Source organism: Diospyros lotus, unplaced genomic scaffold, assembly GCF_014633365.1.
Source record: "Diospyros lotus cultivar Yz01 unplaced genomic scaffold, ASM1463336v1 superscaf1, whole genome shotgun sequence".
Classification (NCBI taxonomy): Eukaryota; Viridiplantae; Streptophyta; class Magnoliopsida; order Ericales; family Ebenaceae; genus Diospyros; species Diospyros lotus.
In genome coordinates, this window is record NW_026267104.1 from 4333997 (window position 1) to 4359772 (window position 25776).

Genomic DNA, 25776 nt, shown 5'->3' on the forward strand with positions numbered 1-25776 from the left:
CATAGTTTAATGTTCAAATATCTACCATAAGCAACTATAGTTTAAACAATGAATCTGTTAGTGATCTAGGTAGGGATGCAATAACTAGTTTTTTTTTGCATATGTTTGCAATTTTTGCACAAGTTGTATTATATCTAATACAACAAAATAATGTTTTAAACAGTGTTATTAAAGGCACACATAGGTGCAAGGTGTCCAAGGGCACAGACCATCAAGGCACGCCTTGGGTTTAGGTGCGCATGGGTTTCTTTAAGTATTTTTAGGGTTTTATTTTACTATTTATTATTTTATTTCATTTTTTACTATTTAAGATTTAAATTTATTATTTTAACTACAAATTTGATAATGAATAAAAAGATTACTACTTCAAATGCTCTAATTAAATTTAAACTAAATGACGTAAAAGAAAATATTAGAGATGATGCTTCTAATAATAAAAATATGAAAATATTTGATCTTGATGATAAGAATGATTTTTAGATTATTTAAAATACATAATTTATTCATCTTGATTAAGATTTAAGACCTATAAATTATTTTAAAAATTAATTTAAGTTGATTTAAAGACTTTTAAATTATATTTTTTGACATTTTTATTATTCTTTTCATTAATATATGTTGAATTTTTTAATTTCTTTAATAACATACTTGTAAATATTTTATTAAAAATTAAAATCTATTTTATACCTTATTTTTCAACTAAGATATATATATATATTTTTAATTAAGATGCACCTAATTCTATGAGACATGCACCTCAGCTTGTGCCTTAAGACTCCAACAACTTTTTACGTCTTAGTGTAATCTGGGCCTTTAATAAGGCTGGTTTTAATAATAGAAAAATATTCAGCATTGTGCCTCAATCTGCAATTTGAACAGCAAGAATATCAACCTGTCTGGCCAGAGAGCAACAAACATCAGGACTTTAAATCCAGTACATGGAAAGGAGTGTGGACTCCATGTGGAGGGCACATTTTGATAAGCAATGTACTTTGTCTCTGCAGAATCTGAATGGAAGTGGGTGGTTTTATGGTATCCGAATAACAAATAAAGTAATAGTTGCCAGCAGTTCAAGGTGGGAATCATGCATGATAGATGTGCAGAATAAGCTTCGAGGAAAACACACAGACATGAACATTTTGTTAAAGATGGAATCAGAATGATGCTGATAAGGGCACTTCTCTAGCAGTTTCATGGGTTAAGTTAAGTGAGGCTAAGTGAAAAGGATTATGTGGAGGACTGATTTGTAACCTATCCCTATAGTGGATTAGGAAAAAATCGAAATGAAGCACTCGTCTTAGAATATGTTCCAAAACAACTTTCTAGAAATCTATCTCAAAGTATCTAAATTTTATAGTACCAAAAAAAAAAAAAAAAAGAAAACAGAGAAAAGTTACGCTGATTGTACAGTTCCAAAAACCTATAGGAAACTAAGGGTATATTTTTTCATTATTTTCCTTTTTGTTTTGAACATCAGCCCTACAACCCAATAAAATCCATAGTCCAGAAGGCCCACTAGATTCAGTATCTAGTGTAAAAACACTAAATGCGACGACACTTGGACTCAAACAAAGCCCAGCGAGAAAATAGACACTCCATAGGTTGCTGCTGAAAATGGGGATTTGCTTGGCCAGTTCAAGTCAGAGGTTGGCTATTAGATCTTTCTGATACCATCTATGATTCTTCCTAATAATGCAAGGGTATGATGAATAGAACTTCATGCTTCATGTACATTCAAGGAATATTTTGATCCAAACATATCCAAAGTACTTGAAGAATAGTAAAGACAAAAGTGCATATATCGGCGGATACAAACAGGTTTTTTGGTACAGAATCATCAGTACACAACAAAGGAAAATACTTGAGCCTTGAAAACAATATGGCTACATCACTTGTGTAGAGCACAAAAACAATTCTCCTTACCCATATCAGATGCCACACATGGAGATTGAAGCTTCCCATCTTGGTACCACATAGCACGTTTCTCAATAAGCTCATCCAAGAAATCATCAAGCCTCTCAACAGTGACATTGGGCATGACAACCACATGTGCAATGTTCCCTTGACAAGCAAGCTGCCACTTACGAACAAAGGTCTCATCTTGTGGGCGCTCAAACACAACTGTGCTGCTCAGTTCGTTGAGCATTGCCCCAATTCCTACATCCCTAAGCCGATCTTTCAAGTAGTGTGCGTTCCTTACGCATTTCTGCACTTCTTTCTGAAACCCTCTGTACCCTTTCCGGTTCAAGGTGTACCAGAGGAAGATCGGTGCATGGCCATTCCTGCTTCCCATGATAGTAGCATCCCTAGAAGCAAGATACTCCACATTCCTCGATAAGGCATTAATGTGCTCCAATCTTGTCATCTGGACACCACAAGGCATTGGGCATCCAACAAACTTGTGGCCAGAAACACTCACGCTTCCAATAGGCTTATTAAAAGTAACTTTTGGTGCCTAATAATGACGAGGATCGTAAGAACAGGGGAATACGAAACAAAAATGTAAAATTAACTAATAAATGATAAAGTACACAATATAAAATTTAATTAAAAAAATGGGATAGCCCCTTCTTTGGTCTTGGTATGACAATAGAATTTGTAACCTAGTTGATGTTTACATGACAACCATCTCTGGAGAACATCTGCTCAACAAGGGCAATACCATAAGCTTGCCAATCAGTACTGCCTTATTCAGAAAGGGCCCGATACTTCACAAACTATCAAATGCAACAGGGGTGTATATATATATATATTCAAACAATCACACAAATATTGGTATTACAGTGAACAATTATAAATAGGCCACTTAAATGAAAAAAAAAAATGAGAGGCATTTCCCATAACCTTCAAGGTTAACCATTGTCATGAACCTAAGGTTTAGCCTAGGGTTGGATTGGAAATTGGAAGAATGAAGGGAGAATTTAGAAAAAGAATAGGGAAAATCAGAATAACAGAAAGTGAGAGAGAGAAAGATCGAGAGAGAGAATTTAGAGGAAGGAAAATTAGAGTATTCAAAACATCATTCTTCCATCCTCAACTGTGGCTTATATATAGCCTAACAGCCTCTCACTTGCACCCATGTGCAATGTAACAAACAACCCAACTGCTTATTAGCTAAAGACAAAGCCCTATAACAGAAAATACAAAAGGAAATGTAAACTCCTACTATTATATTTATTAATCTATCCTTGGGGAATCCTTAGGGTCAGGACAATTCCCCCCTCCTTAAGATAGTTCTTGTCCCCAAGAACTTACAACGATTGCGCCACTATTTCTTCACCCATAATCCGCTTTCTCCATTTGTTTAATTCCTCTTTCTTTCTTTCTCCTTCTAGGCCTCTTCTTCTTCGTTCTTAGGTTTTCAAGATCAATTCCAAGCGTAATTTGGCCAAGAGCTTCAATAGAAGCAACTTGATCAAGTTCAAGCCCACTACAACTATCTCTTACAATAACTATCCAATCAAAATTGGTCTCCACTTTAAGAACATAATCAGCCACACCCTAACCAATATAGTTAACAGCTGAAACTTTGAGTCTAAAGGGAGGACTAACCGTGTCCATGACACTGCTGTTAGTAGTTCTTTACCATCCAATACAAGTAAGAATGATAGACCTACATCCTTAGTTGCCTTTGTTGTATTCCCATTTAACCCACAGCCATGCTTTGTTGCAAAAATATCAACAACATCCTCGAAATGCAGGAATGGAGAATTGTAGATTTGCCTTGGATACTTAGACAAAGGTTGTCTGTGAGCATTAGCATTAGGAGCTGTTGTGACTCAATCCAAGCTAACTGTTCCTCAGTGGCTACCATAAGGCCTTTATCCCGACCTTCTTTTCCAACATGATTTACAGCCAAATTATCTGATGAAACAATATCCCTGCCCTAACCATCAGATGTACGAAAGCCATTTACATAGTAGTTCTCACCTCCAATCTTCTATATGGACTGATTATTACCCGAATCATTAGCTTCCAGTTCTTGTAAAATGTGGTTTACACAGATCTCTTCATCCAATCTTCTTTCCTCTTCAGAATCCTGAGTTACCATTGACAAGTTCGCTTCGGTTCTAGCACCAACTTCCTTTATATTGACTGAATTTTCAGTCGGAACCTCCTGATTCCATGCAAACAATTCAGCAACTCCTTTTTCCTTGTGTTTGCTGGAATGAACTTCTTTTTCAACAATATCAGATTGTCCCTTTGCCTTTGTTGCCCTATCAATCTGTTCATTACAGATTCCCTTTGGGTAATGCCATTCACCACCAATATCATCACTGATGTTGCATTCCTCCTTGATAATTCTGCTAAAACCGATATACTTCTTCCACTCCACATTGGAAATAGGCAGTAAATTCGCTTCTCGCCTTCTTGACTTCTCCTTCAGCTGCTCCATTTTAAGGAAATCCTCTTTTTAAAACTTCCGCGATAATCATTAAAGAATTCAGCAGGAAAGCTGTAAAGATACTTCTTAATGAGTATCATCGCAAACTCCTGCAACTGTTCATGTAACATACGGTTGAATTCCTTACTTGTGTCATGTACCACACTTCTTGTTTCCTTGTCCAATTGGCTGAACTAATTATCCAATTTTTCCCATGCTTGATTCTTCTAGCAAAACTCCTCATGTTGTCTGCCTCCAACCGAAAATGCAGCATTCTTCGACTGCAATTGCTACCTCATTTGTTTCATGTGTGCACTGCTCCCCATGGCCTCACGAGCAGAACATCCCCCTGAAAATGCAGCATCCTTCAACTGTAATTGAGACTCCATTGGTCTCATACGTGCATGGCTCCCCATGGTCGATTTAGAGGAAGCAGTATACTTCGATGACCAAGGAGTAGGAGTCCTATACATACTGAATCCAAACCTTTCCGTGAACTAATCAACTCTAAACTATAATCGCCTCAACGCAATTCAATAGCTGAGGCACCCGCTCTTCTCTACCTTTCCAATTCAAACCAAGTTAACCAAAATTCACAGCCAAAATCTACCTCTTGTTTCCCCTTACTCACAGCCTAGAATTCCGATTGAAATCCACCGCCTGAAATTACTGCTCTGTTATGATCTACCTTAATGAAGTCAGATCGGAATTACCGCAAAGGAGCACCGGAATTCACAGCCAAGAATCACCCATCCAAATTTGCCTTCAAAAATCCACTCCCAATTGCTACGAGCTTTGCTGGAATTAGATACTGAAATTGCTGAACTTCTTAGTCGAGACCCAAACCTATTCTCACTTCACGCCGTTCTTCCTCATTGGAATTGGCACCTTCGTCTCACTCAATCCAAATCGTTCAGTTGAGCCCCTGCATTGTTCGCTATCTACTTGCGAGGAATCGCCTGATAGCAATTATCATCAGTAAGAGGAATCGAAAGCCCAAAACCGCTCATCCACCTCCTACCACCCAATCAGTCTTGCAATCTTGGAATTTTGCCTCTTACAATTTCGCCCCCACAAAAATTAACAGCAATTCTTCTCAACCCAATCACCATCCAAGGCTCCAAATTTGCCTTCACAATCCAGATCTTACGCATTGATAAAAAAATTTTCAGATCCTTAGCCGAAAATATCGAAATCACTTATTAGAATTAATTGGAATTGTTGGAACTCTAGAATTCACTGGAATCGAAGTCGCAATCACGAAGACTCCAATCGCACCACCTTCTATGGATCGATAGTCTACAATTTCCCGCCAATTGTGGAATTCACTACAACCGATTGTTATGGATCAACTACCACCAGATCTGATCGAGATCACTGGTACCCAGTTTTGTTGCAGTCGTTGGGCTCACCAAATCATCGTTCGATCACTTCATCGGAATCGCTCGGGTTATCTCCTAGGATTACAGCCTACCTTGCTACTGTTGGTTTCCGAAATCACCTTCAGATTTCGTGAATCAATTGCATCGAATAGCAACCATCGACATCCAATGGACCTTAATTAGCAATGAAAACGACTGAGGAATGATGCTCTGATACCATTTGTCATGAACCTAGGGTTTAGCCTAGGGTTGGAGTGGAAATTGGAAGAATGAAGAGAGAATTTAGAAGAAGAATAGGGAAAATCAGAATAACAGAAAGTGAGGAAGAGAAAGATCGAGAGAGAGAGAGAGAGAATTTAGAAGAAGGAAAATCAAAGTATTCAATAATCAATTCAAAACATCATTCTTCCATCCTCAGTTGTGGCTTATATATAGCCTAACAGCCTCCCACTTGCACCCATGTGCAATGTAATAAACAACCCAACTACCTATTAGCTAAAGACAAAGCCATATAATAGAAAATACAAAAGGAAATGTAAACTCCTACTATTATATTTACTAATCTATCCTTGGGGAATCCTTAGGGTCATGACAACCATGGTGGATAATTAATTCACTTTTGCTTTTGGAAATTAAAGTAAACTTACACGTTTAACAAAAGGCATCATTAGACCAAACAAAGCCCCATCACAGTGGATGTAGAACCTGTTATGCGTGAATCCTGTTTCTTCAAGGGTTTTTATAACCAGATCTAGATCATCAACAGCTCCCTTAACAGTTGTTCCTGTAGAAAGTTCACAGGTTAATAAAACACCAATTACACACACATGCGCACACACTCTAAGAGAGAGAGAGAGAGGTACCAATGTTAACATTGATAATGGCTGGTTTGTCCTTGTGACAAAGGAGTTTAGCTTTGAAATCTTCACAATCAATTTCACCTGAGACCAAAGTGTTGATCTTTTCACATTCCATCCTGTACATTCGTCCTGCCTTGAAAACAGAATAATGTGATTCACGTGAGGCATACAAAATGCCATCAGGAAACACTTCCCTCCTGCAATTCAGTATAATCTTCAGAAACTTGGTTAGCTAACCAAAGGCTACAGTATCTTAAAAGTAAAACTTGTGGAACATGTCATGAAGCTTGTTGATACTAACCCGACTAATATGCCATGAAGATTGCCTTCAGTGCCGCAATTTGTAATGTAACCCCAGTATTCATTCTTCTCAATTTCCCACAGGCGAGCAAACCAATCCAATACACCCACTTCAAACTGCCTGGAATGGACACCATAGTTGCTTTCAATAAATGGATCACCAAGATTGTTGATGGAGAAGTGTTGTAACTGTGCCAATGCACCATAATCAAAATCCAGATTGTAGGGGTATCCTGTTAAAAGAATAATAAAAAATTAAAAAAATCTCTATAAATGAGTATAAGAATGAAAAAAATTTAGTTATGAAAATTGAGACATGTCTGGATCTTCATCTGGATATTATTTCCAAATGCAACTCTATCAAAAAGTACGTGTATTAAAGCTGATTCATTGATACAGTTCTATCACTACAATTATTTGTGTGCATGCAAGCATGTTTGTGTGTGTAACATACAGGGAGCAAGCATCCAAAAGAGCGAGCAAAATAGATATTCTAAAAGAATCTATGAAGCCACTGCAGAAATAGATGAGCCAAAATAGGTATTGAGGAAGGGGGGGAAAGATAGAATCGACAAGAATAAAACCTTATGTTAATACCCATTTCACAAAACTGGGGACTATAGTAGAAGGGTCTTTCACCTTTAACGCATAATGCCACACTTGATATACATGTATATTTCAAAATTCAGAGAAGTCAGATTCACATATGTCAGAACTAAGAATTGAGAAGTGAAAAAACAAAAAAACAAAAAGAAATGAGAATGAGAAAGAGAAATGACAGAAATCCTCTATACCAATGGTTTTAGTTATTGCTGACTCGACTTTGAATAATCAATTTCTACAAGTGGTTTGTGTAGAGCTCTTGTGATGCATGTAGAAATATATAGTCTAAAGATATAATGGCCCCGTTTGTTGCAGCTTAATTAAAGAAATTATAGCTTCTAACTTCTTAGATTATAACTTCTAAAACTTAGAATAAGTTGTGAACTTGTTTGTTACAACTTCCCAGAAGTTATAGTTAAACAGTTGTGGTGTTTGATACCATAAACTATAAAATAACTTATTTTTGTATAATTGTCCATAATACCCTTAATAGTTATAGAATGATAATTTAAAAATTAATTAGTGTATATGTATAAGTTTCAAGTGTTATAAAAAAATTAATTAGTGCATAGAGAGAAAGGGAGATGGCGAGAGAGAAGAAGAGATTTAAAAATGGAGATGGCGATGGAAAAGAGAGACCCTTGATTGCGTGGACAGAAGAGTAATTCTTTGTTAAAAATAGGGACAAAATTGTCAAAAAATGTAACTGTTTAATCAGAAGTTGTAGAAGCTGAGGTACCCTAGCTTTGAAAAAACCAGCTTCTACCCCTTCTAAAAGCTAGTAAAAGCTATAAGCTAGAATTCTAAAAGCTAAAACAAACACTACATACCCACTTTTTTAAAACTAGAAGCTAAAAGTTGTAGCTTTTAAGCTGCAACAAACAGGCCCAATATTATGGCACAACAATTACCAATTTGGATTTTGAAAAAATCACAATTTCAGAGGAAATTCTTATGCAATGGCTAAATATAAAGAGTAGGAAAAATGCCAAATATCAATCATTTAACTTCTGTTTTGACATCATGACTTAAGCATCATAAGGTGCGTTTTCCTGTTGGATGAAATTTCATGTTTTTTTTTTCCCATTAAGAAGAATTTTATATTGTGAATTGAAGCAGATAAACCACTGTTGAAATTTTTATTTCCAAAAATATTTGTTAGACAATTTTTCTTTCTTCTTTTTTTTTTCTTGAGTTACTTACACATTTTTTTCTACTATGCCTTGTTATTAAGCAGATATATTCACTTATATAAGGTCCTAATTGAGTCACAAATCAATAATACTGTAGAATAATAAGAGTAGGATGATAAGGTAATCAAGTTCTAATTGCAATATATAGAAATACCGGGGGACATTGATGCTGTAACTGATTTGACCATAATAATTAGACATGGAATGGTTTGAGGTGAGAACCCTGGACAAAATTAATGTTTCATTTCATGGTTCTAGATCAAATCTCGCATGCCTCAATTGCCCCCCCATTAAGTCCCAAGTGGTATAATCTTACTTATCAAGAAAATAAGGTTCTAGCCAACCCAACCGAGACCATTCAACAAAATACACGTTCAAACTGTATTTTGGGCAACACAACAACATCAAAAATGTTAGCCATTGAATTTGTGGCTCAAAGGCACTCATGTGTCCAAGCATGTCATTTTGACGGTACAAATCTCGAGTATGGATGACATACTCCCTCCAAATAAAACTAGACTAGCAGCCCTTTTCTTTTCCAGCTAAGTGCCCCAATACTAATAAGAAGTCTCTGCATCAAATATCAATGCAGTTACTACAAGTCACATTTGCAAGGAAAGGCTACTGATACCTGCCAAGAGCAAAGCACCAAAGGAAAGAACTCATAGACCCAGCTTCAGAAATCATAACTTCAGAATCATAAGGACTTGCATAAAATTCACTGAATTGGTTCATATGGTGCCTTTGTTATGCTTATGTATCACATTCAGCAATAAATAGATGGATAAAATAAACAAAGAGTTTTCTGCCCTACACAGGCAATTTTTTATTTCTTTTCTAGAACTCTGGAAATTTTAACTGTATCTTCAGCTGTTGGGAATGGCAACTCAAGTTAGAAGTTCTTTGTCGATGAGTACATTGCTTACAATTATCACTGGGTCTAGGCAGTTTTTGTTCGTTACAGGTCACCAGTCATACTATTTTACCAAATGGTAAAGTTTGCAGCTGCTAGCAACAATCTAGATAAATGCCACTGTCTGGAAAATAAACTTAAAATGTCTAGTTTGAAAAACTCAAATTGTTTAGTTGCAGAAAGAAATGCTTGTAATCTGAAAAAAAAAAATTCATGGAAAAAAGAGAACTAAAAAAAGGTGTTCAAATTAGAAAATTTTCCAAATAGAAAAGCAGGAAAGTTAGTTTTCCAATTTTTCAAATTTATACTGACTGTTAGAAAACATCTTTAGGATGTTTTCCACCATTTTCATCACAAATATAGAGGGAGTTTTCCCCTTTTTTCTACAAATACAAAACATGAGATTAAAGCTCAACGAAAATCAATATTAATTGTATTCACATTAATATAAATAATAAAAATATGAAATTCTAAAATATAGTAAAATAATATTATAATATAAAAATACCACCAAAAATCAATCAATGACAAAATTAATGTATGACATATAATTTATTATACTATAATATTATAACATTAATAATATCAAAACACTAGTGTTACAGATATTAAAAATACTAATAAATAATAAAATTGACCAATAATAAATAGTCAAGATATTAAGAACAACGATATGAATATTATAAAATTTTATAATATCAATATCATGAATATCACGAATAGTGTATTGGCAAGAAACTCTTAGGTATGATATGAATTATAAAAGCCAAAAGATAAGATCCTAGATAAAAATGATTGGAGCGCTATAATTTATGTAGTCGACCACACGTAATAAGATTTAAGGCATGATATATTGTTGTTGAATATTGTACCGGTAATACTAATTTTATGATATCGTTGATCTAATTTATCCATAACTTTAACATATGAATATTGCAAATAAATTACTACTCTTAAAAGGATAATATTAGCAATATCATAAATGTTCATGTTAATTTTATGATAACAATATATTGCACTATATACAAATTAAAAATATGTTTTACATAATCATCTAACACTTTTTCAGTTTTCAATAGAATAAGACAGGTTTTCATATATATCAGTTGAGCCTGAAAGTGGAGATAGAATAGAAAATTGGCGATGAACAATTGGAAAATGTCTTCATAACTAAGAAGCCCTATGCTTTCATGTTCCAAACAGTTTAAAATTGAAAGCGGTACGGATTGTTACCCAAATGGTGCTTGGTCCTCTCGATCAAGGACTTCCTGTATCTGGCCAACACACCAGCCATGAAAGCATCCCTATCGCCTGTAACCTCATCGTCTGCATCAGGCTCGGTGACCTCGAGGGACATCGTGTGCACATTCCTTCCAAGTACGATCTCCCTTTCCTTCTCCTCTTCACGATTTCTTGCGCCATTCTCGGTCTGAACAGCCGGTGGCACTAGATCTTTAATTACCTCCGTAGTGTCAAAATCTTCCGGTAACGAATCGACCTTCTCTAGATTGAGCTTGCCAGCGAAGAACCCAGCATTTCCCGCCATTTCGAAACGAATATTAGTCCTAAATTTACAGGGAACAGCTTGAAACCGATTCAAAGAAGAACGAGGTAAAATCATTGCTAGAAACTAGTTGAATGAGAACCAGTGATCTGAGTGAAAAAGTAGAAGAAGATAAATTCGGGATGCGACGAAGATAGATATACCTTGGAGATGGAATTGAATCGAATGGGCCACCTGGAGCTTCGCTGCAGTTCTCTCGGCGGCTAATGGCGCCTGAGGAATGGGGAAGGGGCGTGAATTTTGTGAGGACTTTCTATATATAGGTCTTGAAGTTGGGCACTGTTTGGAACGGATAGAAAGTGTAGGAAAATTAATTCTCTCTTTTTTTTTCTTGTAAATCTAAATCAATTTTTTTAATAAATAAAAATATATTTGTTGCGAAAAGACAAAACAGTAAGTTAGTACTAAGAAGGTGTTTTAGTGTAATTTATCTAAATTTTAAAACGTGGAAAATGAGCCCCTGACGTCGGGTTGTTGGCAATTTTGCTAAGTTTCGGGGTAAAGTGTAATATAGCAAATAAAAATAAATTAAAATATAGAAAATAAAAATTCTAAGGGGAAGGACGAAGCAGACGTCACCGTCATCCCCAAATATTGACAATGTCTGAACAGAGAAATTATAAACCCTAGACAACAACCATCCGTTCCATTGGCCATAGAATCGTCTCCGGTGAAACCCTTGAAGTCCATCTCCGCCGCGTTCGAGAGACGTACCACCAAACCCATGCCGCCTTCTCGGAAACGACTCCTCGCCCGTTCAAATCGCAGTCCGGCCTCCACCGCAGGCGCCGCCTCAGCATCGGACTCCGCCGTCTCCTCCGACTCATCCCCCGACCGCCTCCGGAAGAAGACTAGAGACCTCCCGAACTTCTCCGACTGCCACGCCTGCGGCCTCCACATCAATGTGACCAATCCCAAGCACCGTCTCCAAACCCTAGATAGCCTATGGCGGATCGTCCTTCTGTGTAGAAGCTGCGTTAAGCGATTGGAGTCCTCCCAACTCTGCTCCTATTGCCTCTCCGAGGTCGGGGACAAGGGCTGCTACAGGTGCTGCGAATGTGGGCGCTGCGTTCACAGGGAATGTGTTTCGTCGTGTTTTGGCTCGGAAATCGGGTTTTCGGTTTGCGTCGATTGCTGGGTTCCGGAATTGCTTGCTAATTCAAATAAGGTTTACAAAAGGAGGAGGGATAAGAAGAGCGCGTGCCGTAAGTCGGTGCAGAATGCGGCGAGCGTTGGGAAGATTGCAGTGGAGAAGAAAGCAGCGGTTGCGGGTAAGGCTAAAGAGAACGCCTTGCGGGGAGCTATCATGGCTAGAAGGGCTGTGGAGTTGGCCACTGGTGCAATCGAATTGGTTGACAAGAAGAATGAACGCTTAGTGAGTCGTGGTAACAATGCTTGTGATGCCGCTGATACTGCGGTTATTGATGTTTCAGAATTGGTGTTCCGACTGCATCGAGCAATGAATGGCTCGCCAAGGCTTTCAAGGAACTTAACCTTGGATAATTTGAACCATTTGGCTGTTCCAAGAGTGTCAGAATCAAGTGATAATGTATCAGCTAGATCTTTATGCTCAGGGGGATGTTTTAATACAAGTGCTAGTGGAACTGTTGGGGTATGCCAGAATAGTGAGTGTTGTGAGAACACTAATGCTACTGCAGCAGGAACGCTAGTTTATATCAGGCGTTCAAAAAACAGGTCTTCTATTTTGGGGAGTTCAAAGCAGGTCAGGTATGTGTATTCAAGGACACGTATAAAGGTTAGACGGTTGTATTCAAGGAGGCATAGAAAGGTAAGGTTGATGTATTCAAGGAGGCACAGGAAGGAAAAGGAGTGCGTGGAAAAAGGGGGAAGCATTGTTGGAAACTGTAAGCCCAATGATAACAACTGCTTGGCCTATGAGTCTCAACCTTGCCAGAAACAAGTTGAATTGAAGCTTGATTTGGATCGAGATGACACTAGAAACCAGAGTGGGTTGGTGTCTCGTGGAAAGGCTATCATTCTGCATGATGGAAGATGTAGTGGAGAGATGGATCCCTATATGTTAAAGTATAGCAGGAGGCATATTGGTTTTGAAGCAATCCCAAATAGTGAGGCTAAAATTATAGATGATGGTTCTTATGCTGAAAGTAAGGCTAAAGTTGTGGGGCTACCTAATTGCTTGATGGATGTATAACAATGTCTGATGTTTCATTCAGTCTTGTGCTGCTTCTCTACTGGTTTCAGCTCATGCACATGGTCATCGTGAAATTCATCCTGAAGTACAAAGGTAGATTGAACAATTTTAGATAAGAATGACTGGTGCATATTCCTCTATAGCTAATTTTGCACCTTGTCCACAGCTTAATATTATTATTTTTATTCCTACTCCTGGCACAAATAATTTTTGTATGTGGCTTTATTATCTTGGGTAAAAACCGACTGCTCCTTAGAGAGGAGAGTGGTGTTAATTGCTTTCTTTGGATTAGAGAATCCAATTTAATTATGGATGTATAATTTTTGATTAAGAAGATGATAACGATTTGAATTGTTTTTGGACAGTAAGGTGTAATTGGTAGTGAACTTGTTGTATCTTGGCTTATCTCATCCCATTCATCTGGTCATGATATGCCATTTCATAGTTGAGTCTTTTGGTACTAAGATTGACTCCGACTCAGACACTGTTTGTATAACTTCGTAGATCTCATAACAGGTTACATTGTCCTATTCATTTGCCTTTTCTGTTCATTTTGGTAATGGAGGCTCTGAGCCTTACGGTTATGATGAAAGAAACTAGGGGATGGATTAAGGTTTTTGAGGTAGGAAATAATTTGGATGGCTCTATCTCGCTGTCTTATCTACTTCTTATGGATGACAGCATGATGCCTTGTTTTTATGTTTTTTTAAGGGTTATCTTTTTTGTTTGAAACAATCCAAGGTTGAAGGTTAATTTAGCTAAGGGTGAGATTTCAGCAATAAGGATGATTTTGAATAGTGAGTTATTATCATCCTCCAGGTTGTAAAGTTGGCAGTCTCCCTTCTATTTATCGTGGTCTTCCCTTAGGGGCAATCCTTTAAAGCAAAGGCTGTTTGAAATGGGGTGATTGAGTGCAGTGAAAAGAGGTTAGCATTTTGGAAACATCCATGCCTCTTAAAAGAAGTTACGGTTACTTTTGTTAGAAGTTCTTTATGGAGCCTTCTTACCTTTGTCTTTTCCTTGTTCTGGCTCTTTCCTTCATTACTTGCAAGCTTGAGGAGAACTGCAAAGAGATTTCATTAGGGAGGGTTAGAAGACAACTTCTAAGTTTTTTCTAGTTAGTTGGGCTCAGTTTACTTTCCTTGTAAGGGTGGGTTTGGGATTTGGGATTTGGCATTTGGGATTGCTAAACAAAGGCTTGCTTGGAATATGGATTTGGATTTAGAGATTTGCTAATTAAAATGGCTGCTTATGGAGTAGAGTGGTGGTGGGTATGCTTTTTGGGAAGGGCAACTTGGATTGGGGGTTGGTATATTGGTAGGAATTCCATCCCATATGGAGTTGGCCTTTGGAGGGCCATCATGAAGGTGTGGGCAGAGTTCTTCATCGGAGACAGAACAAGGGTAATGTTTTCAGGGGATTATTGGTGTGGGGATAGAGCCCTTGGGGAAATTTCCTTGACATGTTTGCATTTGCCTTTAATAAAGAGGTTCTTTTTAGCAAGTATTTCTCCCCACTTTTGAGGGTATTGTGGGTCTCCTTATCTTAGACAGAGTCTTCCTGACTGGGCAACTGACTCTGTAGCTTTTGATGGCTTTCTCAATGATTATCCCTTCACTGGTTAAAGAGAAGATAAACGATTTGGTGCCTGTTACAGAGAAAACACTTTATAATTTGTTCCTTCCTTCAATGAGGCCTTGCTGTGATGAAGGGGGAGTTGATTTTCGTTAGAAAACAATTTAGAGTATAAATGGTCCTCTTGGAGTTATCTTTTTTGGGTAATTATCTTGGATACTATCATGATCCTAGGGCTTAACCTAGGATCAGTTTGAGAATCGGAAGAATCTGATTCAGCTGCGGCCTAGAACAAAAGGAAATTAAGGAGGAATTTGAAAGAATGAGGGAGAGATTAGAAGAACATTAGGGAAGAATGGAATGAACAGAGGGAGAAGAGAATTGAGTGAGATGAGAGAGAGAATATGATAATGTTGTACTCTATTTTTGCATGTCGTCTCCCATGGAATGGGATGAATACATATAGGTGCTGCTTGGCGTGGGTGTGGATGCAGTAGATCATCCCCCCCCCCCCCCTCCAGCAGTTACAACAAACTATTTTGTCCTTTTCCTAAAGCCTCACATGTGGCCTTCCTAATTCTAACGGAATTGATAGCTGGAATATAGGTGCAACAATTAAAGTAAAAGAAATACAGCATGGCCATTCTAATTAACCCTTGGGTCGTGACAATTCCCTCTCCTTGAAATGTTTTTTGTCCCTAAGAAACTTATTATGTTGAGCCATTCTTATTCATCCAATTCCAATTTTCTCTATCAGTTTAATTCTTCTTTCTTTCTTTTTCCTTCTAGGCTTCTTCTTCTTCGTTCTTAGGTTTCCAAGATTAATTCCAAGCATAAATTGGCCCAGAATTTTAGTAGGGAAAACTTCATCGAGTTCCAGCCCAATACAACCACCCCTGGTAATAGGTATCCAATCAAGCTTGGTCTCCAGTCTATGGACATGATTAGCCACTTCTGGATTGACATAGCTAGCAGCTGAACCTTGGAGTCCAATGGAAGGACTATCCCTGTTCACGACTTCTGTTAGTACTTCATTACCGTTCAATACAAGTAAGAAGGGCAGATCTACAGCCATAGTTGTTGGTACTGTATCCCTATTCAACCCACAGCCATGCTCTGCTGCAAAAATATCAACAGCAGCCTCAAAATGCAACAATAGAGGTTTGTATTCTTTCCTCGAATACTCATACCAAGGCTGTTTGTGAGCATTAACATTAGGAGCTGCTACAACTTCAATTCCAGCCAACGATTTCTCACTGATTGATACCTAGCTTCCATCTCGACCTTCTTTCCTAACATGACTTACATCTAGATTGGGCTGTGCATCACCGGGATCAGCTTCTTGCTCTTGCAGAGTGTGGTCTATCCCAATCTCCTCATCCAATCTTCTTTCATCTCTGGAATCCTGAGTTTCCATTGACTTGTTCGCTTCATTTACAACGCCAACTTCCTTAATATTGGCTGAAGTTTCAGTCAGAATCTCTTGATTACATGAAAATAATTTAGCAACTCCTTCTTCCTTGTGTTTGCTGGAATTTCCCTCTATGTGAACCTCTCTTTCAACAATTTCAAATTGTCCCTTTGCCTTTGCTGCCCCATCAATCTGTTCATCATAGATTTCTTTTGAACAATGCCATTCACCACCAATTTCATCACTGATGTTGCATTCCTCATTAATAGTAAACCGGTATCCTTCTTCCACTCCACGTTGGAGGTAAGCACTGATTCGCTCTTCCATAAACTTGACTTCTCCTTTGGCTGCTCCATTTTAAGGAAGTCGTCCTTATTAAAACTTCTGTGATAATCATCAAAGTATTCCACTAGAAAGTTGTAATGATACTTCTTAATAAGTATCATCACAAACTCTTGTAGCTTCTCGCGGAACATACAGCCAAATTCCTCACACTCTTAATAAGTATCCCATTGCTTGTTCCTTTGTCCCTATTGCTGCCAACTGAAAATGCAGTCTCCTTTGGCTGCTATTGAGGCTCCATTTCAGTTGAAAATGAAGCATTCTTCTACTACAATTGGGACTCCATTGGACTCCTTCATGCACTACTCCTGGCCAAAATCTCACTAGCTGGAAAAGCACTAGGCCAAGAAACAACAGCTCTTTCCATCCTAATTCCCTTCTGTAACTGCCTCACCCAATCACCTCTAAAATTGATCGAATAAGTGGCAAATTACAGCCACTGTTATGCTTCAAGACCAAGTCTATTGTAATAGCAGAAGAAATTGCACACTTACAACGACTTGATCGGCCTTCGAGAGTCCTCTAGACTATCTAACTGTCAGCCAAGAATCACAATCGAAATCGTAGCAATTGAGAATCACCGGAACTGCTCTAGGGGTCTCTTTCAAATTTTGAATAGGGATCATAGCCAATAATCGATTTGAATGCAGCCTTGACTGCTTGCTGTCAATTTCCGATTAGCCTTGTTTCCTTCCGACTTAAATCTCAAACACGGAAAATCCACTACTCGGTTCTTCAGCAAGGTTCACCACACTTTCGTTGCTTTGTCACGCAATGGCTGAGGCTCACCGGCTTAGGAATGCCTTCAAAACTACACTCTCAGCTGCTACGAGACTTGCTGGAATTAGATATCAGAATTACTGCACTTCTTAGTTGAGACCCCACAAAATTTAGCGGCAGTAAGAGGAATCAGAAGCTGGAATTAGTTGTGCTTCAGCTTGCTGACCCACACTGCCCAGTCTCGGAAAATAACCGCAAACAACCTACTCTTCAGCTTCACATTAGTCGCCCAGGACAAGCGATCGCCTCACCATAGTTAGCGATCTTCAATTCTTTAGCAAGGTGAATCGCTAGGCAACGGATCCGAAAGGTTTTCTACACTCGCCTCGCCTTCTGGATCGACTACAACAATTCGGAAAACAACAGCAATTCGCCTTGTTGTTCCACCTTCAAAGTCGTGACAACCAAGATTGATTTGCTGCCTCTTTCACATGCACGCCTTTCTTCTCACTCAAAGTGAATTCAAGCTCACTGGTGTAGTTGCTACCCAATCACTGTCCACAAGCTCCAATCGTGAATCTTCCTGGCTTGCTCGACTTAGCGGCGAGCCATCAGCCTCTTGCACTGATCGCTCTCCACACAAGATTACAGCGGATTAAAGATTACCCAAGCTCTGTGTGCATTTGCTGAGATTCAATGACTACCCCCAAACTCGCTTCCACTTCACGCCTTCCTTTCTCGCGCAAATCAGCGCCTTTGTCTCACCCAACCATCTTCAACGGACTCCCTCACCAATAGTGAGCGTTGTCTATTCGCGATGCTCCAAGTATGCTCGCCTATCGACCCACTCCAATCGCGAACGCTCTTCTGTACTGATCAATGATGGGCTCCGCTATGAATCGGCGATGGAAATTACAGCCGACCAAATCCACCAACTCACTTACAAGAACGATTGAATTTACAACCGAGAAACGATTGGCTCTGGTCGGAATCACCTTCCTATCCAAATGAGCAGCACACTGTTGAGCCCCAATTGGATTCGCCTTCAAATCAGAGCTGCAACAAAATCACAACCGAGGATGGTAATGATTTGATACCAATTTGTCATGATCCTAGGGCTTAACCTAGGATCAATTTGGGAATCGGAAGAATTCGATTCAGCTGCGACCTAGAACAGAAGGAAATTAAGGAGGAATTTGAAAGAATGAGGGAGAGATTAGAAGAAGATTAGGGAAGAATAGAATGAACAGAGGGAGAAGATAATTGAGTGAGACAAGAAAGTGAGAATAGGATAATGTTGTATTCTATTTTTGCATGCCTTCTCCCATGGAATGGGATGAATACATATAGGTGCTGCTTGGCGTGGGTGTGGATGCAGCAGATCATCCCCCTTCTAGCAGTAACAACAAACTATTTTGTCATTTTCCTAAGGCCTCACATGTGGCCTTCCTAATTCTAACAGAATTGATAGCTGAAATATAGGTGCAACAATTAAAGTAAAAGAAATATAGCATAGCCATTCTAATTAACCCTTGGGTCGTGACAGATACTATCCTCTCATTCGATAGCTTGAGGAAGCATAAGCAGGTCTTCAATTGGTATTGTATGTTTTGAATTAAGTCCTTACCTATTTGCCTCGGTAATGGATGAACTCATTAAACATGTTTAGGCATAGGTGCCATGGCGTATGCTATTTGCAGATGACATAGTGTTGGTAGATGAGTTGAAAGAAGGCTTGAATACTAAGCTTGAGATATGAGGCAAGGCTTAAGGATCTAAAGGTTTTAACTTTTAAGTTAACTAGATTCAAACTGAATATATAGAATGTAAGTTTAGTAAAAATTAAAAAATGTAAGTGTGGAAAATGTTATGGTAAAATTAGGAGATCAAATCATACCAAGAAAAGACCAATTTAGATATCTTGGATCAATCATCCAAAAAGATGAGCAGATCAATGAGGATGGTACCTATATAATTTTGGTGAGATGGTTAAGATGGAAAAGTGTGTTTTATGTGATAGTAAGATTCCATTAAAACTTAAAAAGAAAATTTTACAACACAATTGTTGGCCAGCTTTGTTATATGGGCACAAAATATTGGGCAATAAAGTACCAATGTGCAAAATATGTATGTAACTAAGATGAGGATGCTCAGATGGATGTGCCATAAAGGAAAAGATAAAATTAGAAACGATTGACTTCTATTAAAGATAAGATGCGGGAGGCAATTAAGATGGTTTGGTTATATGAGAAAAAGACTAATAGAGGCCCCAGGGAGTTGATCTAATGGAACAAGTGCTTAGAGGAATACCAAAAACCTTGGTAGGAGACGCTTAGGCTTAATATTAAGTATATGGGTCTTATAGAAGATAAGACAATGGATAAAAATGAATGGGAAGCTAGAATTTATATAGCTAGTGGGATAAGACTAGGTATGTTGTTGTTTACAAAGTGTGTGATATTTTGTTTAGAGGGAGACATTTCTTCTCTTCTCTTCCTTCTTTGTTGAAGGTGTACTCTCCTTTGCTCAATATTCTAAAAATTGGATTGGTTCATCAGATCAGTTAACTGACAACCTGTCATTAGGTCTAGGTGGTTGCAAAAAAGTGGCCGGCAAAAAATTGGCTGGATAGCCAGTGTACCGTGTGGTTCAATCAGTAATCAAATAAACTGGCACTGGCCTGCTTCAACTAGTACTTCTGTTTTCTGGTTCCCTCTGGGTTCACTGGAATCAGATCTGCGTTAATGGAGAATGAAGCAAAAGAAAAAGATAAAAGAAGATGGAGAGAGAGAGAGAGAGGGGTGGGTTTGGGGGGGGGGGCGGGGGGGTCTGTCTGGGTTCTGCTAGCTTTGTCAACCCACTTCAAACCCAGTTTTGGGTTGATGGATAAAGAGAAAGAAACGAAGAAGAAGCAGATAAGAGAGGCATAGATCTGGGTTTGCAATGGGGAAAATAAGCAGATGACAGAGAAGCAGCAAAGGAGAGACAGAGAAGCATGGAATCCTTACACCTTTCATCTTCTTTCTTATTCTGGTCATCTTGTCTCTGTTCTATTTTCTTTCTTTTTGGTCTGTGGACTATAGGGCTTGTGAGTCTTCAGACTTTCCACGGAAAAGATTTGTGATGCTGTGAAAGAACGGGAAGTGAAAATAATTAATAATATATTGTTTTTATTTTGTTTGTGTGTGCTTTTTTCCCTTTTCGTAGTTAACAAAAAGAAAAGAGCTCCTTTGGAGTAGGAACAACATGATTTTGTATAATCACAAGTACAAACTTTTTCAAAATCTTTCTGACTATATTTTGAGAACTTGAGAAATTATCTAAGAAGTTTTGAAAAAAAGGGGATGCAATTAGAATATTAAAGAAGTATTCTAGAACACTCAAGAAATATATATGAAAAAATAATTGTATTTAAAAACATTGATGTATCTATTTATAGATTATTAGTATTTTAATTTTAGTTAAATACCTGTAAAATATTGATTGATTGATTTAAAACCCAGTCCAAACCTTTGACCTTTTCTCCTTTCCTATTCAATATTCTGCTCCAGTCTTCAGAATAATTCTTTTTTGTATCTCGTCCATTATGTGGTTTGTTATGACCGTTCAGCTCTTGGCTGTAGATATCATGAACTGACCTTTTAGCTCTTGGCTGTAGATATCATGAACTTCCAGTTCCTCATCTATTTTTTGTGCTGAGCTGCCCCCCACCCCTCAAAGGCAATCGTTAGTGATTATACATTTGTCTTATTAAAAGGAAGGGGGGGGGGGGGGGGGGGGGGGGTAGATTTTTAATTTCTAGAGGACAATTTCTTGCAGTCATGCACCAATTGAAGGCATGCTATTTGAATTTAGGCCTAGCATGATTTAGCCAGAACCAGTGAGAATAAGATTGATGTTTGGCATTGATGATGTGAACTTGGTTAAAATGACAAACAACATCCATGTAGCTCTGTATCGTTCCATGTTTTCCATGGCATCAGATAGACCCCAGATCCACTGGAAGCTTTACCGGCCAACTTTAGGCAGAAATGGTCTTTAATCTGCTGCTTTGCTAGTTGGGAGCATACTTCTTGTCAATCTGGGAGTTCTGGACTGCAGACTCTGAAACTCTGGATAGAATATCTGAATTTGTCTTCAGAATATGGATGTTTCTTTGTGTTTTGACCCAAGTGGCAATAGACTTGCAAATGCAGGATTGTCTTGTCTCCTTTTTCAAGCTATGAGAATTAGAATTGCAAATGGCACTCATGGTAGATGATTATAGTCAATTCGGAAGCAACTTAAAAATTTATCTAAATTTGGACCCTGCCATTCTCTGGATCTTCTTTTTCACAATAGCTCTCTTCTGTCACTTCATGCTTCAGGCCATGGTGTGCACCTGCAGCCTGCTTAATCTTTTGCAGTTGAAGCTATGAATTCCTTTCTAGTTGGAACTCTATGCTTGTGTTTTCTTGGCAAGGTCCTATCTTCGACTTTCACCACTTCTTACAATTCCAGAAAAGCTTATAATTCTTTCAGAAAAGAACCAGAATGCCTATAGTTGGTTCAAGTTACTCAACTTCTCAAATTGGTTGCTTCATTACATGGTTCCCAGCTATGCTGATCATAAGAAGGTGCATCCAATTTCCAATACTACCTCAATTAGCTTTGTGAGGGAAAACATATGGAATTTAATGATCAAAGCTTTCTGCTTATTTAGCAATGCCAGAATTAAGAGGAAAAACAATATGAAATTTAATTTTAAAGATTTTGGGGTATTCTACTTTCTGGTTTCCTGTTACTGTATTTAGATTGGGTATGTACTTTGTTGCACTTTTTTCCTTCTCTTATTTCTTTCTTCTTCATTCCTTTTCTTCCCCCTGCTTGTTTAACATGATTACATCAATAAATTATGTTTTATACGTGGGGCTTGCTTCTTCTGCAGATGATGAAGTTTAACTAATATGTGCAAGCTGCAATGACATATTCACCTGCTACATTCTACTGGGATGGTGAACAATGGGAAAGCTATTGTACAGTTAAGTTGGGCTGAGAAGTTGCATAAATTGGTTAAAATTACAGTGCCTAGTTGTAGAAGGGTCAAAGCACTGGTTCTTTCATATCAGGGATAAGTTTTGGAACTTCTGATAAGTGTATATTGTAGGCTATTTGTGTTTCTGTTCTGATGTAGTGCAACACTTCCAGTTGGAGCTAATGTTGAATGTGTACCTTCATGCCATTAGTGCAATTAAACAGGTTTCTTAAATGTGGAAAGCAGTGTGATCAAATACCATTGTCTCTGTTGAGCCCTTTTGCAATCCAAGTCTCTTTTGGCAGGGAAGGTGGAAATATCTGTGAAAAAGAGAGTCTACTAATTGGTGGTTACTAACTGCAAGAGTTCAAGTGCTGGACATATGTTTTTCAGTTGGCCGTACTCTGCAGTTCATCAAATCAGCTCCATCCTGGAAGGTAAAGAAGTCATGCTGTTCAAGTTGCTTCCTAGTACCAAATTTGTATTCCCCATGCTACCAAAAGTGCAGTTAACATCTTTGACATCAATTACTTTTTCGTCTGTTGCTGTGTCTCAACTGCCTCGAAAAATCTGAATCATTGACTCCACTACATCTTCCTGTTGCATGGACTCCACTCCAACTTCATAAATGATATAGATAGACTCTCAACCATCCACCCACCATAGGATCAAATTGAGGAAAGGGTAAAAATGATTCTATTCAAACAGTATTTTTAGATGTAAATTCCGTATATTCTTCTACTAAAAATTAAAATTTGTCATCATGATCTTTGTTTTCGAACAAGCATTTAGCAGAAGAGGTAGAGGAAGATCAATAAAAAACTTAGTGGGAAAATCTTAGATTAGGATTAATCATGTGGACCTTTATAGAAGATAAGACTTTAGATAGAAATAAATAGGAAGCTAAATTTTATGTAGCCAATCCAATAGTGGGATAATGGTTTGGTATAGATAGAAATGAATAGAAAGCTAAATTTTATGTAGCCAATCCACATAGTGGGATAATGGTTTGGTATGTTGTTGTTGACCTTTATTTTTGAAAGCCACCGTGCTCTCTTTCTGATTTTTGTTTTTGGACAAAGTTTTGCAATTTTTGTTTTCTTATATAAATGGCATTTTGCTTAGGTAGAGGCCTGAAAGGAGGGAGCATGAAATATCAGCTTTCTGTCTCTATATGAATTTTCGTTCAGTGAGAAGCTTCTGGCTTTCTTGTGCACTCCACGCTCCCTCAAATATATTAATGATGTCTTTACCTACTTTTGCTGTGGAATCCACACTCTCTGTTTTATATTAGGGCCTGTATCTTCTGATTTCCCCTCTGGAGTTTGTAAAGTGCTCTCCTATTCAGCACATATATTTCTTTGGTCAATCACAGAGAACCTTTTAAATAATAAAAAAAAAAAAAAAACCTTGGCTGCTTGTGCTGGATTAGCAAAGTTACAACTAGAATTACCTAAAAAACTGGGGGAAATTCACAGGTGAGAAATTTCTTGTTCCCAGTGTTTATTGCAAACAATAAAACAGAGTAGTAGTTGAAGTTTCAATTTATGAGTCCATGATTTCAGGTTTGTTATGCTGGTAATGGTATAAAATGGAGTGCTGCCAGTTACCATGCTGTTACAAATAGAGGTTTAGGGAGCTTCAAAAGCAGTTCTAATACAAGTAAACAACACAAACTCACACTGGAGTTCCATCCCTCCACACTTTGCCTACTTTTTGCAGCACTATGAGCCACTACCATCAGCACTATCTACAGTAAATGCTCCCTTTCCCTCTATATAAGCCCTCTTCATGGGAGTGTTTTCTCCACAAGCAACCCTGCAATCATCTAGCTAGCTCCATATTTCCATTGATCTATATAGCAAATACTTTTCCATGGCTTCCCTTGATGTCATTGTTGCTGTCCCTAAGAATGATCAAAACCAACAAACTTTCCAAGAATCTGGGGAGAGCAACTTTGACTACTCTGAAAGGGCACAGTGGCTGAGAGCTGCTTTGCTGGGAGCCAATGATGGGTTGGTGTCAATTGCATCACTAATGATGGGTGTTGGAGCTGTCAAGGAAGATGTTAAAGCCATGATCCTCACTGGCTTTGCAGGGCTGGTGGCTGGGGCTTGTAGCATGGCAATAGGAGAGTTTGTCTCTGTGTATTCCCAGCTGGACATAGAGGTGGCTCAAATGGAGAGAGAGAAGGCGACAAGAGAGAACAACAGAGGGGATGGAGAAGAGGAGGGTGAGAAAGAACAACTCCCAAATCCGGTGCAAGCAGCCATGGCATCGGCCCTCGCCTTCGGGGTGGGGGCAGTGGTGCCACTGCTTGCAGCTGCATTTGTTGGAGACCATAGGGTGAGGATGGGGGTGGTGGTGGCTGCTGTGAGCTTGGCACTGGTGGTGTTTGGATGTGTTGGGGCAGTGCTGGGGAAGATCCCTGTGGTGAGGTCCTCGTTTAGGGTGGTGGCTGGAGGGTGGATGGCCATGGCCATCACTTTTGGACTGACCAAGTTAATTGGCTCTACTGGATTGCAACTGTGATGGTCTCTACTCATGTTCATGCTTTGTTTTTCGAATTCCATGCCTTTATGTGAGAAGTTTGCCTAAATAAACCAAGTGTTTGTTTGGCATTGTTGTAGAACTTTTATTAATAAACTAAGGGTCTTTGGTATTGTTACAAATTTTTTATTGTCGTCTCTGCTAGAGAGTGCTTGCTTTTATAAGAATCACTTTTAAGAAAAATAATTTAATATTTGGTTAGATAATTGGAAAAATACTTTGTGGTATAATTAAAGATATAACTTAAAACATCTTTAATTTCTATAATTTCATATGGGTGACATGTAAAATATAATTTATAAATAATATCCTAATATTTTATGTTTTAAAAAAACCCATATCATTCTTAAAAAATTTAGAAAATATCAAAAATGATATTTTTTAACTTAAATTATAAAATTGAGTTAGAATTACAAAAAAAAATATATTTTTTTAATTAAAATTTAATTATTCGAATCCAAAATTGGAGTTAAAAAGAAGGAAAATATTTTCCAACTTAACCTTCTGGATTCCTTTATCTACTTTTGGTAAGATTCTGGGTTCTTTTTCTTCTTATTTTTTTTGGTGAAAATTATTAGTTAATTTTGGCCACATCCCTCTCCTCTAGACACGAGCTTACTTGTACACAATCAACCAATTTTGTATTACTCGATTGGTTTAAAGAAATTAAAAGAAGAAACGATAAAAGGTTCTAAGACACAGCACAAGTTGAAATGGCTTCAAAGAAAATATGCCTATTTCTAGAGAGAGAAACAGAGATGATTGAAAATCTTTCATTTGCATTATCTAACC

At 38.0% G+C, this 25776-nt stretch overlaps 3 protein-coding genes across 3 annotated transcripts; 2 read left to right on the forward strand and 1 right to left on the reverse strand.

Annotated features, from left to right (window-relative positions):
* Nucleotides 1-1733: 1733 nt before the first annotated feature.
* On the reverse strand, nucleotides 1734-11504 carry LOC127792911 (serine decarboxylase-like). The gene is made up of 6 exons (XM_052323566.1): nucleotides 11343-11504; nucleotides 10869-11200; nucleotides 6928-7159; nucleotides 6630-6823; nucleotides 6414-6550; nucleotides 1734-2455 (listed from the first exon to the last, which is right to left on the reverse strand). The coding sequence occupies exons 2-6, from the start codon at nucleotides 11179-11181 to the stop codon at nucleotides 1889-1891; spliced, it is 1443 nt and encodes a 480-aa protein (XP_052179526.1). The 5' UTR covers nucleotides 11182-11200; nucleotides 11343-11504; the 3' UTR covers nucleotides 1734-1888.
* Nucleotides 11505-11787: 283 nt separating this feature from the next.
* On the forward strand, nucleotides 11788-22986 carry LOC127792910 (uncharacterized). The gene is made up of 2 exons (XM_052323565.1): nucleotides 11788-13465; nucleotides 22348-22986. The coding sequence occupies exon 1, from the start codon at nucleotides 11924-11926 to the stop codon at nucleotides 13370-13372; it is 1449 nt and encodes a 482-aa protein (XP_052179525.1). The 5' UTR covers nucleotides 11788-11923; the 3' UTR covers nucleotides 13373-13465; nucleotides 22348-22986.
* Nucleotides 22987-24217: 1231 nt separating this feature from the next.
* Nucleotides 24218-25106, forward strand: LOC127792914 (vacuolar iron transporter homolog 4-like). Its single transcript, XM_052323569.1, has one exon. The coding sequence runs from the start codon at nucleotides 24310-24312 to the stop codon at nucleotides 24964-24966; it is 657 nt and encodes a 218-aa protein (XP_052179529.1). The 5' UTR covers nucleotides 24218-24309; the 3' UTR covers nucleotides 24967-25106.
* The last annotated feature ends 670 nt before the right edge of the window (nucleotides 25107-25776 follow it).

Bases quoted from the DNA above. Each gene is read 5' to 3' on its own strand.
- LOC127792911 (XM_052323566.1), bottom strand. From the start codon at position 11,181: ATGGCGGGAAATGCTGGGTTCTTCGCTGGCAAGCTCAATCTAGAGAAG. The intron at 6,824-6,927 runs GTTAGTATCAAC...ACTGAATTGCAG, and splicing joins CTTCATGGCATATTAGTCGG to GAGGGAAGTGTTTCCTGATG. The intron at 2,456-6,413 runs GTAAGTTTACTT...CGTCATTATTAG, and splicing joins TGATGCCTTTTGTTAAACGT to GCACCAAAAGTTACTTTTAA.
- LOC127792910 (XM_052323565.1), top strand. From the start codon at position 11,924: ATGCCGCCTTCTCGGAAACGACTCCTCGCCCGTTCAAATCGCAGTCCG.
- LOC127792914 (XM_052323569.1), top strand. From the start codon at position 24,310: ATGGCTTCCCTTGATGTCATTGTTGCTGTCCCTAAGAATGATCAAAAC.